The following is a 26842-nucleotide window of genomic DNA, read 5'->3' on the forward strand; positions in this document are numbered from 1 at the left end:
CCCTCAAGGTCCTAGGGAATATCCTGTCAGGACCGAGAGACTTATCCATTTTTATATTCCTTAAAAGCACCAGTACTTCCTCTTTTTTAATCGTCGTAGTTTCCATAAGTACCTTTCTTGTTTCCCTTACCTTACACAATTTTGATCTGTTTGGAAAATGGGCTGAAGAATGGCAAAGGGATTTCCACTTAGAAGAGTGTGAGGAGATGCATTTTGTACAGTTAGACTGGAATGGGACCTGTACGGTGTATGTCAGGGCACAGAAAGTGTTGTGAAATGGAGGGACATAGGTGTACAAGTGTACAGTTGACTGTAGGTGGCTGCACAAGGAGACAAGGTGGTGGTTAAGGCATTTGGCATACTATCCTTCATCAGTAAAGGTGCTGGGTTTAGGAGAAGGGACATCAGGTCATTGGTGAGGCTACACTTGGAGTATTGTGTACAGTTCTGGTTTTATAGGGAAGACATTGTCAAGCTGGAGAGGCTGCTGTGTGGACTAGAGGGTCCAAGTTCTCGGGTGAGGTTGTCCTTACTGGACCTTTATTCCTTGGACCTCATAGGAACTAATAAATTCATGACAAGTGTGGATAAGGTGGATCGGAGTCTTTTCCCTGGAGTTGGTGAGTCCAAAGCTGGAGGGCACAGATACAAGATTACAGTGGAGAGATTTAAAAGAGACCTGCGAGGTAACTTCTTTACCCAATCATGATGAGTATCTGGAATGAGCTGCCAGAGGAAGGGTGGTCAGGGAGGGTACAATTGTAACAGTTAAGAGGCATTTAGGTATTTATATGGAGGGGAAGATCTTGGAGGATTGTGGATGGAAAGCAGGCAACAGAGACTAGCAGGGAGGATGCTGTGGTCGGCATTAACTAGTTGGGTCAAAGGACTTGTCTCTGAGTTGTATGCTCCATGACTCTATGAGGTGACAGGGGTTCAATGGCCTGAATGGGTTCTGATCTTGGGGACTAGGTTTTTTAAATCACATCGCTGGAACAAAAAGGATTGTTAACACAACCTTGGAGAATTTAATGTCTGCTTTGACAAAATTCCGTTGAGTTAACCAATGTTCTTTTTGCACCTTTTTCTCACACTGGAAAATTGTTGGAGAGCTGCACTGATTGGCTTTCATAGTTTTGGAGACAGAGGTCGACAGTGTTAGATTTAGTTAAAATTTAATACACATCTAACATGAGCCTAACATTATTTATAGAACAGAATCAGATTTATTATTAAAAAACATTATGTAAAAGACAATACAGTGCAAGACAAAAATCTATAAATGACAAAAAAAATTGCGCAGAAAAAGGAATAACAAGATAATGTTGGTGGTCCGTTCAGAAATCTGAAGTTACTGTTATTAAATCATTAAGTGTGAACCTCCTGTGCATCCCCCCACCCCGATGGTGGTAAAGAAGTTGTCCTGTCCAAGACCAGAAGAAGCTGCAGAAGATCGTGAACACAGCCCAGCACATCACACAAACCAATCTTCCGTCCTTGGACTCACTTTACACCGCACGTTGTCAGAGCAGTGCTGCCGGGATAATCAAGGACACGACCCACCCAGCCAACACACTTTTCGTCCCTCTTCCCTCTGGGAGAAGGTTCAGGAGCTTGAAGACTCATGCGACCAGATTTGGGAACAGCTTCTTTCCAACTGTGATAAGACTGCTGAACAGATCCTGACCCGGATCTGGGCCGAACGCTCCAAATAACCGGACCTGCCCCTCGGTTTTTTTGCACTACCTTACTTTCCATTTTCTATTTATGATTTATAATTTAAATTTTTAATATTTACTATCGATTTGTACTCCAGGGAGCGGGAAGCGCAGAATCAAATATCGCTGTGATGATTGTACCCTCTAGTATCAATTGTTTGGCGACAATAAAGTATAAAGTAATGAGAAGAAGACATATCTCGGATGATGTGGGTCCTTGGTGATGGATGCTGCCTTCTTGAGGCACAGTCTCCTGAAGATGTCCCAATGGCGGGGAGGATCGTTCCCATGAGAGAGCTAGCTGAGCTTATGATCCTGTGCAGCCGCTTGCAAGCCTGCACTTTGGGGCCTCCATACCAGGCCAGGATGGCAACCAATCAGAATGCTCTCCACCCTACAGCTGCAGAAATCTGCAGGCCTTTGGTGACTCAAACTCTAAACTCATCTCTTCAAACTCCTACTGAAATAGCGCCTCTGGTGTGCCTTCTTCATGATCGTATCTATGTGTTGGGCCTAGATAAATGAGGATAGAGGGCTGGCCAGACATAGCAGTCGTCAATGATTGGTGCCTGTATGTGTTTGATCACATGCTTCCAAATAAGCGAACCAAGCAAAAGTGTTCTCCTTTGTCCTAATCCTTTATTCTGGGTGGATCCTGCTGCCATATCCATTGCCCCAAACCTGGTCTGTTCCAGTCTGTTTTCATACCCAAATATGCACCATCAGCAATGACCTGCAGCCGAGCTGTGAAGTGCTTGGACTTTGACTGACGGAACTGAAGTGCATGTGAGGACGACAACACATCCCACCCACCAAACACTTCCACTGGACAGCAGAACTAAGCCAACAGCTTTGCCAACTGTCAGAATCTCAAATGAAGGGCAAATGTACTTTATACTCTACTGTTGCCAAGCAATTGACACTAGAGTGTACAATCATCACAGCGATATTTGATTCTGTGCTTCCCCCTCCCTGGATTACAATTCGATAGTAAATATTAAAAATTTAGATTATAAATCATAAATAGAAAATGGAAAGTAAGGTAGTGCAAAACAACCGAGAGGTAGGTCCAGATATTTGGAGGGTACGGCCCAGATCCGGGTCAGGATCCGTTCAGCAGTCTTATTACAGTTGGAAAGAAGCTGTTCCCAAATCTGGCCTTATGAGTCTTCAAGCTCCTGAGCCTTCTCCCGGAGGGAAGAGGGACGGAAAGTATGTTGGCTGGGTGGGTCATGTCCTTGATTATCCCGGCAGCACTGCTCCGACAGCGTGCGGTGTAAAGTGAGTCCAAGGACAGAAGATTGGTTTGTGTGATGTGCTGCGCTCTGTTCACGATCTTCTGCAGCTTCTTCCGGTCTTGGACAGGACAACTTCCACACCAGGTTGTGCCATTAGAAAAATGTTGGTATGAAGATTCCCACCTACCTGATTGGCTGACCAGAGTCTTGGGGATTGTGGTATCGTGTGTGGACAAAGACACTAAAACTGAAAGCTGTTCACTGTAGCACTGAACTGGACTCATGTTCAAGTACTCTTCATCTCATGTTCTCAATATTTATTATTTTTTCTCAGCTCAAGCTGGTAAAACCTGAGGTATGAGCATAGTCAAGCACGCTTATTTCTCAATTTCTGGGAACTTCCGGACTATTCTAGTAGTGTTTAGTATTGTGGCTTATTATTATTCCTTTTCCCTTTCTTTTTAAATTTGCACATTTTGTGTTTTTTTTGCGTATTGATCGTTGTCCGTCCTGTTGGGTGCGGTCTTTCATTGATTCTACTGTGATTGTCCAGAAGAAACTGAATCTCAAGGTTATATATGGTGACCTATATGTACTTTGAACTTTGAAATGGTTGATTTAACTGAACATGGTCGCAATGTGTAATAACAAGTCACATTCCAGAAATATATTTGTTACAAAATTCCTATAAAGCCATATTTTACTTCCTGAACTCTGCGCTTCAGTATTATTTAGTGTCAGAAATGAACAGTATCTTGAACAGAATTCAGTGGCAGGGCCTCTCTAATTAAATGTGAGAAAAATAACAGGTGATGTTACAGTGGAGTTACTGACACCTGGCATTGATGTAGCTATCTATTTGCAAGAAGTTACAGCTTAGTCCTATAAAATCATCAGTCAGCCTACCCATTATCCTGATAGACTGCAGATTTTTAGGGGGAGCAGGATGAAAATGCATCTGTGCCAAAGGGGTGAAAGCTGTTCCTACCCTCCGCTAGCCTAGGTATGGCTAGGCAAGTATAGCTCAAACTTAGCATCCCCCCCCCCCGCCACTCCCGCCGAATCAGGGTAACTTGAAGCCATGGGAGCAGGTGGTGGATGGTCATGTGGCACATGTCACAAGTCCTGGTTGTGCGACCCCTGGCGCCTGGCAGACAATCTCTGAAGAGTATTGATTTTATGGCTGGGGCGGGGGGGGGGGGTCACCTATCTTGCAAGACACTGCCCAGAAGAAGGCAGTGGCAAACCAATGGAAAATTTGCCAAGAACTATCATGATCATGGAAAGGCCGTAATCGCCCACATCACACATGGCACGAATGAACTGTAGATTTTAAAAATTATTATCTAGTAACAACGTTGGTTGTTGATGTAACCTTAATCAGCTTCCTGCACTGAAATCTAATTTGGTAACATTCTTCTTTGATCTTTTTTTTTACTTATTTCAATTAATGCTATTCTGGTTGCATCATCCACTATTACTGCAGAAATTAATTTCACAGTCCCAGGACAAATAAAAGACGAATTGTGAAGGCTTCATAAAGGGGTTCTTTTCAAGTGAGAAAGAAATTATCATAGTCTATTAGTTGTAAAATAATTTGGAAAAGAGAGTAAAGGGAAAGATTATTTTGCATATTCCTAAATTCAGAAATGAGATGTTTCCCAGGTAATAAAAGTTCAGAGTAACTTTATTATCAAAGCGCATTTATCAATCGATTTATTTATTTATTTGATTGAGATACAGTGTAGAATAGACTTTTCCAGCTGCACTGCCCAGCAACCCCCAATTTAACCCGAGTCTAATCATGGGACCATTTACAACGACCAATTACCCTATCGACTGCTATGATTTACAGAAAGTGGCGGGAATTGAACCTGGGTCACTGGTAGTGTAAACCATGCCACTTCATAAACAACCCTGTAATTTATTTTCTTGTGGGCATACTCAATAAATCTACGAAATAATAACCATAACAGAATCAATGAAAGACCAGCCAACAGGCATTCAACCGGAGTGCAGAAGACAACAAGCTGTGCAAATGAAAAAAGAAGAAATAATAATAATAAATAAATAAGCAATCAATATGCATGCCTTTTCTAAAAGCTATCCAAAACTCCAAGTGCTCCTTAGACGATTGGAGCGCAGCAGATCGTCACTGTGCGTTATCCTTCTCAAAATGTAATTTGTTATTTTTTAATCAGCTGGCCATTTCCACAGGAGTTGAAATGAACAGTTTGTCTTCAATGAAATTAATTTTACAGTCTACGGATTATATTCAGTTACTTCCCATCAAAAAGCATTTTACTCCCATCCATTCTTCCGTGTTCTGCACCTTATCATCAGCAAAATCACTAATATTCAGTAAGCATTGTGTGTTGTGTGGGATGAATGCTTTTGACTAGTAGTCCACGTGAGCTTGATTGCAACATTTAAGAGGAGTTTGGATAGGTACATGGATGGTAGGGATATGGAGGGCTATGGTCCCAGTGCAGATCAACGGGAGTAGGCAGTTTATATGGACAGGAAAGGAATGGAGGGTTATGGGCTGAGTACAGGTAGATGGGACTAGGTGAGAGTAAGCGTTCGGCATGGACTAGAAGGGCCGAGATGGCCTGTTTCCGTGCTGTAATTATTATATGGTTATATATGGTATATGGTTCAGCACGGACTAGATGGGCCGAAGGACCTGTTTCTGTGCCGTACTTTTCTACGACTCTATGTATATAACAAAACCTATTTGCTGGTGTATCTAGAATCAGAATCAGGTTTAATATCACTGGCATATGTCGTGAAAATTTGTTGTTTTGCAACAGCAATTTATTGCAATACATAGTAATTTAAAAAATTACAGTATGAAATATATCTAAAAATTTTAATTAATTCCTGCAAGTGAGTCAGGTCATGTTCACTGTCCATTCGGAAATCCGATGGTGGAGGGAAGAAGCTGTTCCTGAATCACTGAGTGTGTGATAACCATTCACCTACCTGCTTCTTTTTTTGTAATTTATTATTTATTGAATTTCATCATCAAACAAACATTTCCATAAGATTTATTTCAGATACTGTACATATAGATCATATAGTCATATTTGTCACAAATCTCCACATAATATTTATCTGAGGTATACACTTACAGGAAGGAGAGGAAAGAAAGAACAATCGAAAGAAGAAAACTATGTACAGATTAGGGAGTGATTTTTTTTACAACATATTCATTGACTTGTGAGAATGAAATCAGGCCTATAAGGTGTTATGTAGTTAAACCATTTTTTCCAGTATGAATAAAATTGTTCCAACTATGATTAACAGATGCTGTTATCTTCTCCATTTTGTACATGTCCATTGTAATTTCCATCCATACATTTAAAGTTGGGCCCTCCTGTGATAACCATTCACCTACTTGCTTCTTGATGTTAGCAATGAGAAAAGGGCAGGTCCTGGGTGATGAGGGTCCTTAATGATGGATGCCACCTTTTTGAGGCATCACTGTTTGAAGAGGTATCACCTGGATGCTGGGGAGGCTAGTGTCCATGCTGGCTAAGTTTACAACCCACTGCAGTTTTTTCCGATCCTGTGCAGTGGCCCCTACATACCAGACGGTGATGCAACCGGTTAGAATGCTCTGCATGGTACATCAGCAGAAATTTGCGAGTGTCTTTGGTGAATTAGCACAATTGACTCTGAGTTTGAAGTTTCTATATTCAGGTTTGTCTTCAAAATTCAACATACATTTATTATCAAAGTATGCATACATTATACAACTTTGAGATTCGTAAACAAAGAAACCCCAAAGAACCCATTTAAAAACAGACCTTCAAGCACCGAATGTGCAGAGAAAGAAAAATTGTGCAAGCAATAGAAGCCAGCAAATAGCATTCAGAACTGAAGTCCAAGAAAGAGAGTCTGTCCACAGACACGAAGCCCCAGCCTCAGTTCAGCGCAGAGCTGAGTAAACATCATGGAGCAGCGAACTGAACCGGTCCATCTCTCGCCTCCGGCTCTGATACCCTGACCTTTTCAGTCTGGCCCGGCACTTCAATGTCTCCAAACATTGGATTCTGTTGCTTCGGTACACTCTGGGGCCTGGTCCTCACAGAACTCAACAAAAACTCTTAGCTGAAGAAGTGGTGCACTGACTGCGAGGTGCTAAAACACAGATCCATTTGCTGCGTTAGATGGAGCCACCCTGTCAGTCCTGGCCAATATTTATCCAACAGCCAGCATTTCTGGCCATTATTACATTATTGCTTGAGGGAGATTATTTTGTGCTAATTGGCTGCTGTGTTTTATAAGTTCCAAATGTGACTGCACTTCAAGAGGTACTTCATTGCCTCTGAAGCACTTTGGGATAGCTGGAGGATGTTAGAGGAGCTATATAAATAGAATGTGTTGGCAGAATCAAGAATTTGAAATTTTACACGTGCCTTATTCCTTACACAGTGAGGGTAGGCTTGATCAACCAAACCTGCAAATTTATAACCAAGCACTTACCTGCTTTCCACTGCTCCCTCTTTAAGTTTGTTTCATCATTCAGGCTTCACCTTACCCTTTGAAGGAAATAAATATATTTCTGCTTTTCCAAGGTTGAAACTTCTGTTAACAGTGATATTTTCAATCCTTGACAGCATAAAATACCTTGAGTGGTAGCTTTTGCTTTCCTAATCTAAGAGGCCAAACGTAGAAAAAAAAGTTTCTTGTTAGTTGCCAAAGCCCCAGTGAGAGTAATTATATTTGAAAGGATGGCTGTTTGCTCTGAGGCCTTGGTGGCGGTGCATCCTCTACTCTCTACACCCATGATTGTGTGGCTAGGCACAGCTCAGACACCATCTAGAAATCTGTCGACGACACAACTACTGTTGGCAGAATTTCAGATGGTGACGAGAAGGCATATAGGAGCAAGACAGATCAGCTGGTTGAGTGGTGTTGCAAAATTGATTGTGAATTTCAGGAAGCAGAAGTCAAAGGAACACACACCACTCCTCATTGAGGAATGATTTGGAAAGGAGCTCCCGGTTGTCAACATCTCTGAGGTTCTATCCTGGGCCCCAAATACTAATGCAATTACAAAGAAGGCATGACAACAGCTATACTTCATTAGGAGTTTGAGGAAAATTGCTTTGACACTTGTTAATTTCTGCAGATATACTGTGGAGAGCATACTAACTGGTAAGGAGCAATGGCACTGCACAAGACCAGATAAAGCTACAGGAAGTTGTAAACTCAGACAGCTCCAATACGGGCAATTGACTCCGCAGCATCGAGGACACCTTCAAAAGGCGATGCCTTAGAAAGAGGGCATCCATCGTAAGGACCCCCGTCACCTAGGACATTTCCTCTTCTCATTGCTACCATCAAGGAGGAGGTACAGGAGCCTGAAGACACCCACTCAACATTTCAGGAACAGATTCTTCCCCTCCGCCATCAGATTTCTGATTTGACGATGAACCCGTGAACACTGCCTCACTATTTCTTCCTCTATTTGCACTGCTTATTCAATTTTATCTTTTCATATATACGGATCTTCTTACCGTAATTTAGAATCTTTCTTATAATGTATTGCAAAGTATTGCTGCCGCAAAATAAACCCAGTTTCACGATATATACCAGTGATGTTAAGCCAGATTCTGATTCATTCATATCATCTTTGCCTCCTTTTAGTTAATACTAATTGATTAAGTAGATTAATAATATTTTGGATTGTCTTTCTGATCAAAGTAGAGCTAGTTATGCAAAGATTTCATTTCTGAGAACAGCCCATAAGAAGATGGTTTTTCTAAATCAAGAGCAAACATTTTCCCTCAAACTTGAGATAAAACCCATTGCCTGAAATAGATGATCCTCCCCTTCTTCATGTACAACGTTGTCTTCTGTTAGTACTCCATCACATTGGCATCTGATTTCTAACAAATCGTTTAGGGAAGAATTAGTGTGAGTTGAATTTCCATACGCCAGGTCTTCTGTAACCTGGGGAGCCCCCGTTCTACCGACAAGGTAACCGGCCTTCCTGAGATGCAGCATGACATAGACTCTTCCGGTCTTTTGAGCCGCACCACCCAGCAATCCTTGGATTTAATCAAAGTACATTCAAATCCTAGCCTAATTTAATCCTAATCATGGAACAATTTACAATGACCAATTAACCCGCCAACCGGTACGTCTTCGGACTTTGCGAGGAAACCAGAGCATCTGGAGGCAACATGTGATCACGGTGAGAACGTACAAACTCCTAACAGGCAGCAGCGGGAATTTGAACCCGGGTTGCTGGTACTGTAAGACGTTATGCTAGCCACTACACTACCGTGCTGCCCACACTGGTAAATCAGTAAGCATAATAAGTTTTATGTTATTACAGCAACTGAACATTTTCTTAGAAAGTATTTCATACACTAACACAGCTGGTTTTCAGAAACAGTGATTTATTTCAACCTTTTAAAGGATATTCTAATATTTTTCCCTCATGTAGTTTACTTTCAATACAGTTCACAATTTATTGTGTACCAAAATGCAATTCACAGTGTTCTTTCAGGAACACAACAGTAAATTTGAGTGTAGGTATCAAAAGTGACAAAAGAATGTGTGGAGATCACACATTTAGAGGTGTGTGATATCCCAGATGAAATACTGCCTGATGTATAGTACAAATGGTAATGAAATCACTACAAAATAGCAATAAATATCCAAAAGTATGCTTGCAAGTATTTTAAAGAGAATGGGCAGAATTTTACAGTAAAAGTAATTGATTGTACACAGCATTCCACATTAATAGCCTGTTAATCAGACAGTAACATATGACAGACGTAAATGTCCAGTAAAAATGTATAAATCAGGAAGATGTTGCCTGAGATACTTTGTGCGTGAGTGTTATTTTCACATTGTAATAGATAGAGCTGTATTTAACTAATGTACATGAATTCAACTTTGGAGCTTAGGCAGTCTAATACAAGTAAAGTTTTAATAGTTTAGGGAGTCTTAATTGTTGCCAAACAACCACTATGAATGGAAACTGATGTTAAAAAGATCCTTGTTCTTTTGCATATTAATTTGAGATTTAAAAAATGATTTGTTTTATTCTTTGTCTTTCTTTTTCTCCATTTCTTTATTATGCTTCTTACAAATACAATGGATTCTGGTTAATTGGGATACATCAGGACCTGTATATTTTGGCCCAATTAAGTGGCTAAAGATGGTGCCAGAGGGTGACTTCTCCCAGCTCATCAGCAAAACACTTCATTTCTTCCTTTTCTAATGTCTCTATTTTCCTTCTCAGGGTGGTTGGGTTTCTGTCCTGTCAGGATCTTTGATCTCCACCACCACACAAAACCGTGATTCTGCACAGCGGTGTGTTCCCATTCTTGGAGCTTGCCGATTAACCACATTTCGATATGTCCAGGTTCAGCCTGAAGTCGGGCGCCTTTGGGGACTTGCACGGCTAGTGGACAGGAACCCGCTCTGGTGTCATGAACTGAAGCATAGCTGGATCTGGAACACTGAAGGCATTGGGAGTGGCTATCGGATACCTCTGCTCTCGCTAATTGATCTCTCTTGCTCTCTCGATAGCGAGGGAGAATTTGCTGCCAATTTTTGGGTCGGGGAACTCAAAATAAAAAGCAACACTTCAGATTGACTGTAACATTGAAATAGTGACTGTGGTCTACCCTCTCGCTGTGGAAGGAGCGATATCTGTCTCTCCCTTGTGTTAATGAGAGAGAGTGTCTTTGGGATGTGGCGTGAACTGCTAGTTTTTGATGTACTGTAGACCATGGTCTCTCTTTCGGGGCTTGTCTGTCTGGACCAGAGGCCACAGTTTAACAATAAGGGGTAGACAATTTAGAACAGAGTTGAGGAAAAACTTTTTTCACCCAGAGGGTTGTGGATCTGTGGAATGCTCTGCCTCAGAAGGCAGTGGAGGCCAATTCTCTGGATTCTTTCAAGAAAGAGTTAGATAGAGCTCTTAAAGATAGCGGAGTGAAGGGATATGGGGAGAAGGCAGGAAAAGGGTACTGATTGTGGATGATCAGCCATGATCACAGTGAATGGTGGTGCTGGCTCGAAGGGCTGAATGGCCTACTCCTGCACCTATTGTCTATTGTCTTGCATGGTGGGTGGTGGGAATGTTGATGCTTTATGCTAGAGTAAGTGGGGGAGGGGGATGGTGAGGATTGACGCTACTTGCCGCTGTATTTGTGTGGGAGGGGGCAGGGGGCTTTAATGTACTTACATTTTTTTTCTGTCACTCATTCTTTGAAGGTTTTGTTCTGTTTTGAGGATGTCTGCAGAGAGTAAGAATTTCGGGTTGTATATTGTATACATTCTCTGATATTAAATGGAACCATCGAACCATTGAATTAGTCAAAGTTTATGAAAATAGTTTAAAAGGTATTTTAAAAAGCCAAACTGAGGAACAAATTATGTATTTAAATGAAATAGAGAACAAATTAGAACACTACCAATGGTACTACAGAACTATAAGAACTATGTATTAGTTGCTAATAGTTATCAACAAAGGAATTCATCCAACTGCATTCTCCAAATCTTCATTTTCATTGTAACATTAAAAATGATTATCAAAACCTCCAAATTCTTGGAAGTTCCTAACTTGTTGAAGTAGAGAAACTGTTTTATTTTCTCTCACTATTCACTTGAAGCATGGTGTAGTGTCTAACGGCCACATGTGTGCGCGTGACTGACCCTAGTTAGAACCTGTTCGGCAACGGTCTCCTGCCTCAATTAAACGGCTATTTTCTTGATTAGTTTTTGTCCTTTAAGAGTTGTCCCAAATAAGCATCTGTCCTGACTAACCAATGGCCCAGTTAACCAGAATCCACTGTACTGCGATATTGAATAAAAAATTCTAAAGGGCACCTCCAAGCTTAGAATAGACACAGTTTGTAAGCAATTCTGTATTCTGGCTTGGTACACAGTTGCCTGCCCTGTATACACAGGAATCAGATGCATTACAGAAAGCATGTTCCTCCCTCCATACAAAGACAATAGGAATATACAAGTCTCACGAACGTCATACAGTGGGGTTTTTGCTGTCAATTTCACTGGGACTTGAAAGACAGTTTAGCAAATGGAGTTGACTGAATGTTATTCACTAGGAATATTGAAAGCAAAGGAAAAGTGAGTAAAATCTGGCCAGTACTGCATGTACCATAAAGAAATTCTTGAAGTCAGTTCATCATTGGATTTTGAGCAGGATTTGAAAATGTAATCTCTGATGATTATTTATTTTATCTTATTTATTGAGATACAGTGTTAGTATCCCACCCATTTAACCCTAGACAAATCACAGGATGATTTACAATGACCAATTAGCCTACTAACCGGTACGCCTTTGGACCGTGGGAGGAAACCGGAGCACCCGGAGGAAACCCACGTATTCCACAGGGAAGATGTACAAACTCCTTACAGAGGACATCGGAATTGAACTCTGAACTCCCTAAGACCCAAACTGTAATAGTGTTGTATTAACCTCTACGCTAACGTAGAACTCTATACTTCTAATGAATGTTCCTGTGTTGTTATAGAGCAGGGGTTCCCATACTTTTTTATGCCACAGACCAATACCATTAAGCAAAGGATCTGTGGACCCCAGGTTGGGAACCCCAGTAACGGAATTTGGAATAGTTCAGATTTTATGTTGTAATTTAAATAACTCGTTTTATATTATCTTACCAGTGGTACCTGCAGAATCCTAGTGTAAGAGGTGAAACAGCATGGAACTAGAGTAGGCAAGAGACTGAAATTGGGACTGTCTATCCCCTGCTACTAACTACAACTCATATTTATACAGAACGTACAATATACTGTAGTAAAATATTCCACGGGTCTTCACAGTAGCATAATTGAACAAAATTGTAAATACATCATTTGGTATCTTTACAAATGAGGCTTAGAAAACTATGCTGAAAATATAAGCCCATAAGGAGACAGGAGCAGAATTGGCCCATTGAGTCTGCGGGGCCATTCAATCATGGCTGATTCTATTCTTTCCCCCTCCTCAGCCCCACTCCCCATAACCATTGATAAGAGGTTAATATGCTACAAATCACCTTCTGTTAATAGGGGATCACAACTTCTCTTATTTCCAACTAATCTGTAGTTCAAAACAGTGAGGATAAAATTCAAAACTGTAAAGGTTAGTGGAAAGTTTGCTATAAACACAAGATTTTTTTTCTAAATTAACTTTATCAAACAGGAACATATCTAATCTATAAATGTAAAATATATTTAAATATGTTATAACTCCAAAGGCATCTTTTTGGAAATGTTGATATGCAGTACTATTAGTTCGACCTTGGAAGTTACACTGCGTTTGAAATGGAGGCCATAGGCATAGAATTACTGTACTGTACATATTTTTCTCAATATTCTAAAAACAAAACATCTAAAATTAATGTTTTCACAGCTCCCTGCTGCACAAATATATATACTTCGCCCGATTTGTCCTGTCATTCTGATTCCAGAGCTACACTGAAGTTTCTTTGGACTCTGGCACTGCTGCTGATGTCTCAAAGTTAACCACTTCTTCATATGTATGACCTAGAGAGACAATAAATAGATTTCTTGAAATAAATCATATTTTACAAATTATCCAGACACATTGTTTCCTATTCTTTTACAATTTGTTCCTTTGGAAGAAATCAGATTGTCTCACTTTCTCTATGAAGAGCTGACTTCCAGATAGGGTTCATGGCATCATCAGAACCCGTCTCCATGTCTGACAGGGCCCAAATGCAGACGACTTTGAGCAGAGGCCTGTGATAGAACTTTGGAGGTTTATAGAGTGTGTGTGTGTGCACGCGGGGGTTTAGTGGTTGGAGAGAAACCCTGCCTGGTATTACCCTCAATTTGACAGATGGACAGGATCGGAAAGATTGGAGCCAAGTGTAAGTAGCCTCAATGAGCAGGGAAAAAGATGAGGAAGACTGGTCACACACGATGGTGATTGCAGCCAGATCAGGAAACACGGGGCTTGATAATTCTTCGTTTTCTCCTTTCCCAATATGCCTGTATGTATTAATATATGTGAAGTCTATTGATATACAACATGATAGCACAGTAGTTAGTGTGATGCTATTACAGCTCGGGGCATCGGAGTTTGGAGTTCCGTCCTGGCGTCTTCTATAAGGAGTCTGTATGTTTTCCCCGTGGAATACGTGGATTTTCTCTGAGAGCTCCAGTTTCTTCCCACATTCCAAAGACATACCGGGTTATATAGTGGGACCTTATCCTCACTACTACCCCCCACCCCCCAAAACAGCTATGACAACCTTAAGGAACCAGTAAGTCATAAATCCAGCAGTAAATTTAGTGAAGAGTTCATTAACCAGCGAACTAAGCAGAACAAGTGCTACACATGCCCTTACACTTCCTCCCTCACCACCATTCAGGACCCCAGACAGTCCTTCCAGGTGAGGCCACACTTCACCTGTGAGTCGGCTGGGGTGATACATTTTAATTCCACGTCCCATTCCCATTCTGACATGTCTATCCACGGCCTCCTCTACTGTCAAGATGAAGCCACACTCAGGTTGGAGGAACAACACCTTATATTCCATCTGGGTAGCCTCCAATCTGACGGCATGAACATTGACTTCTCTAACTTCCGTTAATGCCCCACCTCCCCTTCGTACCCCATCTGTTATTTATTTATTTTTATTATTATTAATTTTTTTCTCTCTCTCGTTTTTCTCCCTCTGTCCCTCTGACTATACCCCTTGCCCATCCTCTGGTTCCCCCCCCTTGTCTTTCTCCCAGGACCTCCCGTCCCATGATCCTCTCGTATCCCTTTTGCCTATCACCTGTCCAGCTCTCGGCTCTATCCCTCCCCCTCCTGTCTTCTCCTATCATTTCAGATCTCCCCCTGCCCCTCCCACTTTCAAATCTCTTACTCACTCTTCCTTCAGTTAGTCCTGATGAAGGGTCTCGGCTCAAAACGTCGACTATACCTCTTCTGAGAGATGCTGCCTGGCCTGCTGCGTTCACCAGCAATTTTTATGTGTGTTGCTTGAAATTCCAGCATCTGCAGGTTTCCTCATGCTTGCGAGTTCATTAACCAGATTAGGTTAGGTTTAAATCAGGGGTGTTAGAAGTTGCTGAGTGATGTGGCCGAAAGGTTCAGAAGGGCCTATTAATGTGACCACCTTCAGTGCCATATGATGCAGGTGATCGTCCTATGATGGTTCTTTTCAAATTTTTCTGCAGAAGTGGTTTGCCATTGCCTTCTGGGCAGTGTCTTTACAAGACAGGTGACCCCAGTCATTATCAATACTCTTCAGAGATTGTCTACTTGGCGTCAGTGGTTGCATAACCAGGACTTGTGATGTGTACCAGCTGCTCATACAACCATCCACCACCTGGCCCCAAGGCTTCACGTGACCCTGATCGGGCTGGGGGGGAGTAAGCAGGTGCTACACCTTGCCCAAGGTGACCTGCGGGCTAGTGGAGTGAAGGAGCATCTTACACCTCCTTTGGTACAGACGTATTATCCACCCTGCCACCCAGAATCTATACACCTCATAATCTTATCAATTTTGATCTATACACCTCATAATCTTATAAACTTTAGCCCAGTTTCCCCTGCTTCAGAGAAAAGCACACAGAACAGGGTGCATGAAGTTTTCAAGAATCTGCTTTCCAATGGATTGGGTGTTCTGTTTGAATTTATTTCGTTAAGACAAGTTTTCTCAGAGTAACTTTAATTACGAGCGTACTGGAGAAGTGAGTGAGCATGGTTGGACCCCTGATGTCCCAGCTGCTCTTTAAATAGAAAGCACAGTGCTAACAAACCATTTATCACACCAAATCTCCGCAGGTGATTATGCTCCACACATTTTTCCTGCCTCCATGCTCATTAACACTCTATTCCTGCCTTCTTTCATGTTTAATTAGTTTCCCCTTAAGTGCAGCTGTGTCTTTACTTCAGCTCTGCCCCAAAGGCAGCAGGTTTTATATCCTCCCGACTCTCTGGTTAATGAATTCTTCACCAAATTTACTGCTGGCTTTCTGACTGACTGGTTCCTTAAGGTTGTCAAAGTGGGTGTGGGTAATGGAGACAAGCTCACACTACCTATTAAATGCTTCCAATTGCAAGCATCACAAATAGCCTCTGACTACCACGTCCAGCTCCCGGCCTTCACGAGTGGCTTAGCTATTAACCCTGGTGGAACCATTTCTACTAACGGAAGAAGGGGCAAAGGCAGGTCATTGGCGTCTTAAAGCCAGTTGCTTCGGGCAGAAGGGGCTCATCAGCCGTGGTTGGCAGCTCAGTTCTGAGGAGGAAAACTCTGATCTCAAACCTCCATTGTCTTGCAGTTGTTACCCAATCATGGGGAAGGCTTCGGGAGTAAATGCCAAGGAAAAATCCAGAGCTAGAATCCCTAAGGCAGTCCTGTGTTGAGTTCAATGCTGATTGGCATCTCTTGTGATCCCACTGGTGCCAAACTGTATCAGTGTCTGCTGTCAACAACAGGAATTCTGCAGATGCTGGAAATTCAAGCAACACACATCAAAGTTGCTGGTGAACGCAGCAGGCCAAGCAGCATCTATAGGAAGAGGCGCAGTCGACGTTTCAGGCCAAGACCCTTCGTCAGGACTAACAGTGTCTGCTGTCCTTTGGATTCATCAGCTGCGTGGGGAGGGGGGGGGGCGGGCTTGCTCTCCATATTGTATTGCCCTGGCTTACGTATCACATAGACAGCTGGGACTCAAACACCTATGGTCAATCCCGACAGTCTTATATTGGAAATTCCTAGTTAGGGTTGTAAAGAAAGCTTTTGGCACATTGGCCTTCATGAATCAATGTACTGAGTACAGGAGACAGGATGTTATGTTGAAGTTGTGTAAGACATTGGTGAGGCCTAATTTGGAGTATTGTCTGCAGTTTTGAGTATTTTGAGGTATTTTGAGGCTTAATTTGGAGTATTATCTGCCGTTTTGGTCACCTGCCTACAGGAAAGATGTAAATAAAGTTGAAGGAGTACAGAGAAAATTTACAAAGATGTTGCCAGGTCTGGAGGACTTGAGTTATATGGAAGGATTGAATAGGTCAGGACTATGTTGCTTGGATGTGGAAGATTGAGAGAGGATTTGATAAAGGAATACAGAATTATGAGGCGTATAGACAAGGTAAATGCAAACACGCTTTTCCACTGAAGTTGCGTTGGACTACAACTGGAGGTCATGGGTTAAGGGTGAAAGGTGAAAAGTTCAAGGGGAACATGAGGGTCCTCAGAGTGTGGAGCAAGCTGCCAACACAAGTGGTGCATGCAAGCTTGATTTCAACATTCAGGAGAAGTTTGGATAGTAGGGGTGTGGAGGGTTATGGTCCCAGTGCAGGTCGATGGGAGTAGGCAGTTTAAATGGCTCAGCATGGACTAGATGGGCCAAAGGGCCTGTTTCTGTGCTGTACTTTTCTATGACTCTAGTTTCTTGCAGATGGAAACATCTCCTAATTTTCTATCCTAACTAATCCTTTCATAAGAGAAAATCTGCAGATGCTGGAAATCAAAGCAATACACACGAAATGCTGGAGGAACTCAGCAGGCCAGGCAGCATCTATGGAAAAGAGAAAACAGTCAACATTTTGGGCCAAGACCCTTCATCAGGACTGACAAAAAGAGATGAGAATTCAAAGTAAGAGGGTGGGGGGAGGAGAGGAAGGTCGTAGGTGATAGGTGAAACCAGGAGAGGGGTGAAGTAAAGATCTGGGAAGTCGATTGGTGAAAGAGATACAGGGTTGGAGAAGGGGGAATCTGGTTGGAGAGGGTAGAAGGCCATGGAAGAAAGGAAAGGGGAAGAGCACCAGAAGGAGGTGACAGGCAGGTAAGGAGATAAAGTGGGAGAGAAAGTGGGAGAGGAAATGGGAATGGGGAATGTTGAAGGAGAGCGGCAATTACTGGAAGTTCGAGAAATTGATGTTCATGCCATCAGGTTGGAGGGTACCCAGACGGACTATAAGGTGTTGCTCCTCCAACCTGAGTGTGGCCTCATCGTAGCAGTACAGGAGGCCATGGATCGACAGGTCGGAATGGGAATGGGAAGTAGAACTGAAATGGGTGGCCACTATGAGAACCCGCTTTTTCTGGCGAAGTGATCTCCCGACCGAGGTCAGGTCTCACCGAAATACAGGAAGCCACACCGGGAGCACCGGATACTAGATGACCTCAACAGACTCACAGGTGAAGTGTTGACTCACCTGGAAGGACTGTTCAGGGCCCTGAATGGTAGTGAGGGAGGAGGTGCAGGGGCAGGTGTGGCACTTGTTCTGCTTGCAAGGATAAGTACCAGGAAGGATATCAGCGGGGGAGGGATGAATGGACGAGGAAGTCATATAAGAAGCAATCCCTACAGAAAGTGGAAAGTGGGGGGTCGGGAGGGAAAGGTGTGCTTGGTGGTGGGATGCCGTTGGAGATGGCAAGAGTTATGGAGAATTATGTGCTGGAGTGTGGAAGCTGGTGGGGTGGTAGGTGATATTTTACTTCCCTTCTCAGTCCTCTCTTTACTGACAGCTCTACTCACTCGCTTTATCCTTTTTACCATTTTCCTGCACCTTTCCCATGGCCCCTATTTTGTTTTATAAGACGGAAACAGGACCTGCCAACAATGAGGACTAAGTAACCAACGTTCTAAACAAATCTAAGGTAACTGTGTCTGATTTTCGATGCCCCCCCCAACCCCCAGAAGTGAACCAACACACTCACTTACATTCTGGACTATGAACCCTTTTTTTAAAAAAGAAATACTGATTATTCTCACAAGTGCACCAAACAAAGGAATCCAATCACAGATTAAACAAAATTTGCCTTTTCTTTAGAAAGTTTTGAATATCATAACAATTCATTCATGGTATTTGCAAAAAAAAATCTTAGAAATCCACCTTCATTCAGCAGCAAGAAGAGGAGTGTAGTGGCTAAGCATTCTGATGTGCTCCTGAGATTCGAGTCCATTAATTTCATTGGAGGTTCATTTTGGAAGCAGAGTCGAATGCGTAGTTAATTTTATTCAGCTTGTTTACTGCTACTGAGCAATTCTCTGGGCAACAGGTAAAGAAAAAATGCAGGAGAGGCTGATAAAAAAACGGGGAGACATGGAAATATTTTGTATCTGCAGCTTGGAAGAATGTGAGTGGCCAGCGCTTGTCTGAGAATGCTGGCTGCAAAAGATGGTTATTTCAAACCCACTTTTGATTCTGGTCCCAAAGGATTAAAGGGAAGATGAGGAAAAATATTTTCAACCAGAGGAGAGTGGCATTTGGAACTTTCTGCCTGAATCAGTGTTAGTTTATTTGCTTAGAGAAACAGTGTGGATTAGGCCCCTCCTGCCCTTTGACCCATGTTGCCCCAGCAACCCCCGACAAACCCAATGCACCCTAACCTCATCACGGGATAATTTACAACAACCGATTAATCTACCCAGTACGTCTTTGGACTGTGGGCAGAAACTGGAGAGCGCGGGGAAACCCACACATTCCACGGGGAAGGTGTACAGAGACTCCTTACAGAAATCACCGGAATTGAACTCCGGAACGCCCTGAGCTGCATTAATATTGCGTTCACCGCTCTGCTACCCTGGCGCCTTTAGTGATAGAAGCTCAAATCCTGGATGTGCACTTGAAGAACCATAGATCAGGTGCTGAAAGGGGTATTATAATGAGAAGCTTTTTTTTGACAGGCACAAACATGATGGGCCGAATAGCCTCCTTCTATGTCGTACAGTACTGTGCAAAAGTCTTAGGCACATGTAAGAAAAATTCTGTAAAGCAATGATGCTTTCAAAAACAATGAGAAGTTTCTAAATATCAAAAAAATTTATAAAGAGCAGTAAACAGTAAAAAATCAAAATCAAATCTATATTTCATGTGACCACCCTTTGCTTTTAAAACTGCATCAATTCTCTTAGGTACACTATCATGCAGTTTTATTAGAAAATTGGCTGGTAGGATGTTCCAGGCATCTTGGAGAACTTGCCACAGTTCTGCAGACTTTGGCTGTCTTGCTTGCTTTCAGTCTCAGACAGACAGCCTCGATGATGTCGAGATCAGGGCTCTGTGGGGGCCATACCATCTGAAACGGTATAAAAAATCTTGGACACCCAAGACTTTTGCACAGTACTGTATGTTATAAAATTTGTCAGATCTGCACCAGAGGTGGGCAACGTGCAAGTTCCCGTCAGTGTCATCCACAACCTGGCAGAGATTTAAAAAAAGGATAATTGAATAAGTGTTCTTACATTTCCATTCTTCAATGGTGAGGTCTACATTATCAAAACTATTGTCATATACTTTTGCCACCGTCTCTTCCTCGGGATCTCGGTACTGCTCAAAGTACGGGTGAGCCAAGGCCTCTGCAGCAGTTATTCGTTTCTCAGCATCAAGCACAAGCATCATTTCCAAAAGGTTGACAGCTGTTTTCAGAAAAAAATAAAATCAGCAGCAGTTTATAAAACAAAGTGAATTCTGAAGCTGGTAGAACGCTGTGCATCAAATGCATGAATAACCCAATACGGTAGGTGATATTTGAGTGTAGTTGTTTCTCAGAGGTGTATCTGGAGTATTGCATACAGATCTTGTCGCCCCACTATAGGATGTTCAGGCTTTGGAGAGGGTGCAGAAGAGATTTACCAGGATGGTGCCTGGTTTAGAGGGCATGTGCTATCATGAGAGGCTGGATAAACTTGGGTTGTTTTCTCGAGAGAGGCAGCGGCTGAGGGGAGATCTGATAGAGGTTTATAAGATTATGGGAGGCAGAGATAGAGTAGACACTGGTATCTTTTTCCCAGAGTACGAATGTCTAATACCAGAGGGCATGCATGGAAGGTGAGAGGGGGTAGGACTGAATGGTCTCTGCCTTATGTTGTATGGTATAAAATTTGTCAGATCCCCACGCACCAGAGGTGGGCAGCTTGCAAGTACCAGTCAGTGTCATCCACAACCTAGCAGAGATCTTTTTTCAATAATTTCTGTTCAACCGTCAGAATCGCACATGCACCTCACATAGGGAGCACGTTAGATGTAGCAGATCACTGGTGTGAGCCATCAGGTAAGTTATTTTTAGAGACACATGGACAATTTATAAGTGAACAGGTATTGATTTTGTTTCTGCTAGCACATTAACTCTCTCACTTCCACCGGCAAGCAATGCTCCATCCTAATCTGTTAGTGTGAGATGCGACTGGATAGGGGACTCACAGACGTGATTAGCATGTCTCCTCTACACATGGCCTTGGGCACTGCTGCCTTGGATGTGATCAGGCAAACGCTGGGGAATTTAGGGCGGTTTTGTGTCATGGCATTTTGCAAGAATTTCACCTCCTCTCTAGCCCTTTGGCAAAGCAACTGTGGAATTCAGTGTATCATTTGATCTGTTTGTAACCACATATCTGATTTACACTTGTTTAGTCACGTTCCAATCCTATTTACATGACCATTCTTATCTCAGAACAGAAGAGACAAAAATACAGAATACACATCAGGACAAAAAGACCTGAGTTATGGAGAAAGATTAAGCAGGTTTGGACTTTATCCCCGAGAACATAGTAGACTGAGGGGAGATATGATTGAGGTATACAAGAGGGTGGTGAGGGTATGGAGTGAGTTGCCAGTAGAAGTGGTGGATGCGGGTTTGATTTCAACATTTAAGGCAAATTTGGATAAGTATGTGGATGGGGAGAGATATGGAGAGATAGGCACTAGGTGCAGGTCAATGGGATTAGGCAGAATAATAGTCTGGTATGAACTAGTTGGGCTGAAAGGCCTGTTTGTGTGTGGACTAGAACTCTATGACCCCTAATTATAGAAGCTGGTTTAAAAAATAAAAATAAAGGAATTGATCATGGATACCAATCTCCTAGACATTGTCTCCAGCAACAGGAGAGGCTTCAATTTCCAAGTGCCCAGTTACAAATTCAATACCTGGAGTACAAATTCAAAACTAACTGCATCTCATTTCATTGACAGGATCATCATCATCGTTACATGCCATGTCATACAACGTAGGAGATCATGGTCCTTGATCATCACTGTTCTTGGCAAATTTTTCAACAAAAGTCATTAGCCTTTGCCGTCTTCTGGGCAGTGTCTTTACAAGACAGGAGACCCCAGCCGTTATCAATACCCTTCAAAGATTGTCCTCCAGGTGTCAGTGGTCACATAACCAGGTGATATGCACCATACGACCATCCTCCTCCAGCTCCCATGGTTTCAGGTGACCCTGATCCAGAGCGGGGGAGGGCGGTGGCTAAGCAGGTGCTACACCCTGCCCCAGGGTGACCTGCAGGCCAGCAGAGGGAAGGAGTGCCTTACCCCTCCCTAGGCAGAGACGCAACTCCACCTTTCCACATCATTGATGGGATAGAGCAGCAAGATCAAAAATTTTGCTATGAACAGCTCAACATATGATCACAAGCAGAAAACATTTGTATAGAAACTGGATTGCATTAGTGCATTTCATGATTCAACTTCGATGAAAAATGATCCAGCATGGAAAATCATGGACAATGTGAGATCCACAATTTGCTTACTAGTCCACCACACACAAGAGGCACAAATACATGCAAACAAATACAATGGTGACCGAAGACCATCAGATATGGGAGCAGAATTAGGCCAATTGGCCCATCGAGTCTGCTCCACCATTTCATCACGGCTGATCCATTTTCCCTCTCAGCCCCAATCTCCTGCCTTCTCCCCATATCCCTTCATGCCTGGACTAACCAAGAATCTATCAACCTCTGCCTTAAATGTACATAAATATTTGGCCTCCACAGCTGCCTGGAGTAAAGAATTGCACACGCTCACCACTCTCTGGTTAAAGAAATTCCTCCTCATCTCCACTCAAAAAAGATGTCTTTCATTCAGAGGCTGTGTCCTCTGGTCTTAGACTCGCCCACCATAGAAACATCCTCTCCACATCCACGCTATCAGAGCCTTTCACCATTTGATAGGTTTCAATTAAGTCACCCCTCATTCTTCAGAATTCTAGTGAATACAAGCCCAAAGCCATCAAATACTCTTCATATGACAAGCCATTCAATCCTGGAATTGTTTTCGTGAACCTCCTTTGAACCCTCTCCAGTTTCAGCACAACCTTTCTAAGATAAGAGGCCCAAAGCTGTTTGCAACACTCCAAGTGAGGCCTCACCAGTGCTTGATAAAGTTTCAATGTTACGTCCTTGCTTTTATAGTCTAGTCCTCTTGCAAAAATACTTACTATTACCAAGAGTTTCACAGATGTGCACATGGACCATTCAAGCAGAAACATGAAATTAGAACATACTTGAGAATTCATGGGGCACCACGGGAGTGTAATGGTTAGCGCGACGCTATTACAGCTCGGTACATCAGAGTGTGGAGTTCAATCCCGGCATCCTCTGTGAGGAATCTGTATGTCCTCCCTGTGGAATACGTGGATTTCCTCCGGGTGCTCTGGTTTCCTCCCACAGTCCAAAGACACACCAGTTAATAGGTTAATTGGTCATTGTAAATTGTTCCGAGTTTAGACTAGGATTAAATTGGGGTTTGCTGGGCAGCACAGCTCGAAGGGCTGGAAGGGCCCATTCTGCACTTTATCGCTACATAAATAATTGTTTAATTGTTTCTTAAAGGATGTCCAGTACTCACCCACTTTTCCCTTGGAGCCCCTAATTCCTCTGGCTGCCTCCAATTTGGGACTCATGGCCGCACACCCCACAAGCACTGAACTGCCACATGCTCTTTTCCTAGTGGCCATCAATCCCTAGCAACTGGCCCCTGACTACTTCCATCCATTCTGCATGTTACCCCCATCCCACCCCCCTTACCATCGATTGGTCCCTGGCAACTTTTATTCTACTCTATAAATAGGCAGATGATCATCAGCGTCAAACACTTAAATTGCCAAAGCACAGAAGGCTCTGGGGTTCCTTAAGGTTGTTGTAGCTGGGTGGGTGGGGAGGAGGTAGTGGGGACAAGCTCCCACTACCTATTAAATGCTCCCAGTGGTGTACGTCTCAAATTGCCTCTGACAACCAAGTCCAGCTCCTTGCCTTCACGTGTGGCTTGGCTACTTAGCCTGACGGAACATTTCTACTGACAGGAGAAAGGGCAAAGGGCAAAGGCAGGTTACAGGTGCTTTAAAGCCAGTCGCTTAGGGCAGACGGGGCTTGTCAGCCGTGGTTGGCAGCTCATCTAGGAGAAGGAAAACTCTGATCTCAAACCTCTATTTCCTTGCAGCTATTCCCACTCATGGGGGAGGCTTCAAGAGCAAGCCACATGGAAAAATCCAGACTGGAGTCCTTAGGGCAGTCCTTTATTGAGTTCAATGCTGACCGGCAAGTCCTGCAACGCCACTGGTTGCGGACTCTATCGGTCCCTGCCGATCCTTTGGACTCATCAGCTGCGTGGAGAGGTGGATCCTGCTGCATGTCCAACAACTTGCTCTCTGTATCGCACTGCCCTGGCTTGAGTATCACATAGGCAGCTGGGACGCAACGTCCTTGATTGACCCTGACTAGTGGAGGGCCTCAGGAGGTTCTGGACAAATTGAGAGTAAATGTGATATGGAGATAGCTATGACGGGCAGGGAGACCATGTTGGCTGAAACACCAGCAGCTCTATGACTTCATGTCCCCAGCCCACTTCTCCTTTATGATCCTTGCTTACCCCCTAAGACTGGCTTCACCCAGTGACAAACACAGGAAAGAATCTTTGGGCATCCCTCAATTAAAAATTTGCTGCTCCAGTGCACACGATTCATTTATGTGCTGTGACAGATGCTACGTCACTCCCAGGCAACTGACTTATGAAAGGTGTTTCTTACCCACTTGATTTACATTTGCAAACACCGCTTTAAAATCTTTCTTTGGGACCCTCGGCAAGCTTTTGATGTAATTTTTAGCCTGCAGAGAACAAAAATAGGAAATCATCATTGTCCAGTTCAACACATCCAATTCATTGGTAGAATTTAAGTATTTAATAGTTACCTAAGACTCCCAAATATGTTTGTTTCATCAATAAACAATGTCAGCTTTTTAATTATAGTTAACCCAAGGTAATTTTATAATTAGATAATTGTCTGCATTGGGCGGAAAGCTTCTGAGGAGAGATTGCACAAGGTAGACTGGAGCTTAGAAAAGTGTGAGCTAACTTGATTAAATGTTTCCTCTTTTGTGAGAATCCAGAATTGGGTTTCACTGTGTGAAAAATAAGGGGTCACCCGTTTATGGCCAAGATGAGATAATTTTTTGATCAGAGGTCATGCGGAACACAAAGCACAGTGAGAAAAGAGTCTTTGAACATTTTTGAGGCAGACACTGATTCTCGATGGGAAAAGAAGGAAAGATTACTAGAGGTAGATGGGAATGCAGAGCTAAAGGTACAATCACATCAGTACGTAATTTAGCTTGAGCAGCTAAATTGTCTGCCTCCGCACCTGATTTGTATGTTACTATATTCATTTCTTCTTCTGTTACTTCTAGACTTGTCTATTCCATGGCTGAATGTCCACCTTCCACCTCTTTTTACACTGTACAGTACTGTGCAAAAGTCTTAAGCACATACACTGTACAGTATATCGCTAAAGTACCTAATACTTTTTCACAGTACTGTATTTGTTAACGTGGAGCAGAGAGCGAGGATGGAGTGCCATGAGAGGGGTGTGGGCCGGGTGGCAGGGAAGGAGTGCTGGGGGAGGGGGTGGTGCAGATGCAGACACACCCAGCCCTGAGACACCAGGCTAGGTAATTTGATTCCTAACCATCAGTTTATTGATCATTACAGAATGTCTCTCCAGCTTCCTGTTCCCTCCCCTCTCCTTTCCCTTTTCCCAACCATAATTCTCCTCTCCCTGCCCCCCTCCCACTCTCAGTCCACAATAGAGACCCATATCAGAATCAGGTTTATCATCACTCACATATATCATGAATTTTTTTTACGGCAGCAATACAGTGCAATACATTAAATTGCGACAGTGTTGTGCAAATTCTTAGGCACCATAGCTATCTATCTATCTACCTATCTATCTATATGTCTAAGACTTTGCACGGTGCTGTAAATACCTATCTTTACATTCTGAAAGTTGGCAAAATAATTCGGTTTCAATGCTTGCTGCTCCTGAACTGGTGGAACATAATCAGAATTTATATAGAGTCCCCCAACAATAAAGCCATGATTCAAATCCGCAAATCTGCTCAATTCTTTTAATCAGGGCCATGAATCTGGCTTAAAACTACTTTTGCCGATCTGCTTCACTGATGCAAAATCCAAAATTCACTGGAAAGTGGCCTACACAGAAATATCTCAATTTTGCAGTCAATAAACATCAATTAAAATACTTTTTGGTGTCCAGCAGCTGATTAAACTAAAAATAATATTTATCATAATGTTATGTGCTGTGTCGTATCATATGGGCGTTCACAATCTATCCATGACCATGATTGTTCTTGGCAATTTTTTCTACAGAAGTGGTTTACCATTGCCTTCTTCTGGGAGGTGTCCCCAGCCATTAGCAATACTCTTCAGAGTTTGTCTATTGTCTACCTGGTGTCAGTGGTCGCATAACCAGGACTTGTGATGTGTACCAGCTGCTGATACAACCATCCACCACCTGCTCTGAGGGCTTCACATGACCCGGATCGGGGGGTCTAAGCTGCACCCTGCCCAGGGGGACCTGCAGTCGAATGGGTGAAGAAGTGCCTTACACCTCCTTTGGAAGAGATGCATCTCCACACTGCCACCCAACAGATATGAAACAAAAAAAAAGCCTATGATAAAGAGAGCTCTTAAAAATTGGAGCATACATGCAAGATTAAGTTAGAGATTAAAATATAAATAGGCAACCTTTTTTAAATTGAGCATTCACAATGCATTATTTATCAGGAAATTACAACATACATTCAGAAATTTCA

General features: G+C 42.8%; 1 protein-coding gene across 1 annotated transcript in view; it reads right to left on the bottom strand.

The window, feature by feature from the left end:
- Positions 1 to 9375: 9375 nt before the first annotated feature.
- Positions 9376 to 26842, bottom strand: part of mapk12a (mitogen-activated protein kinase 12a) — a 110867-nt gene continuing 93400 nt past the window's right edge. Inside the window, exons 10-12 of the mRNA XM_063072623.1 lie at positions 24757 to 24835; positions 20192 to 20365; positions 9376 to 13501 (exon numbers count right to left, since the gene is read on the bottom strand). Coding sequence (XP_062928693.1) covers positions 13428 to 13501; positions 20192 to 20365; positions 24757 to 24835 — 327 coding nt within the window. The 3' untranslated portion in view covers positions 9376 to 13427. The remainder of the gene's footprint in view (positions 13502 to 20191; positions 20366 to 24756; positions 24836 to 26842) is intronic.

This window comes from Mobula hypostoma, chromosome 20, assembly GCF_963921235.1.
Source record: "Mobula hypostoma chromosome 20, sMobHyp1.1, whole genome shotgun sequence".
Classification (NCBI taxonomy): domain Eukaryota; kingdom Metazoa; phylum Chordata; class Chondrichthyes; order Myliobatiformes; family Myliobatidae; genus Mobula; species Mobula hypostoma.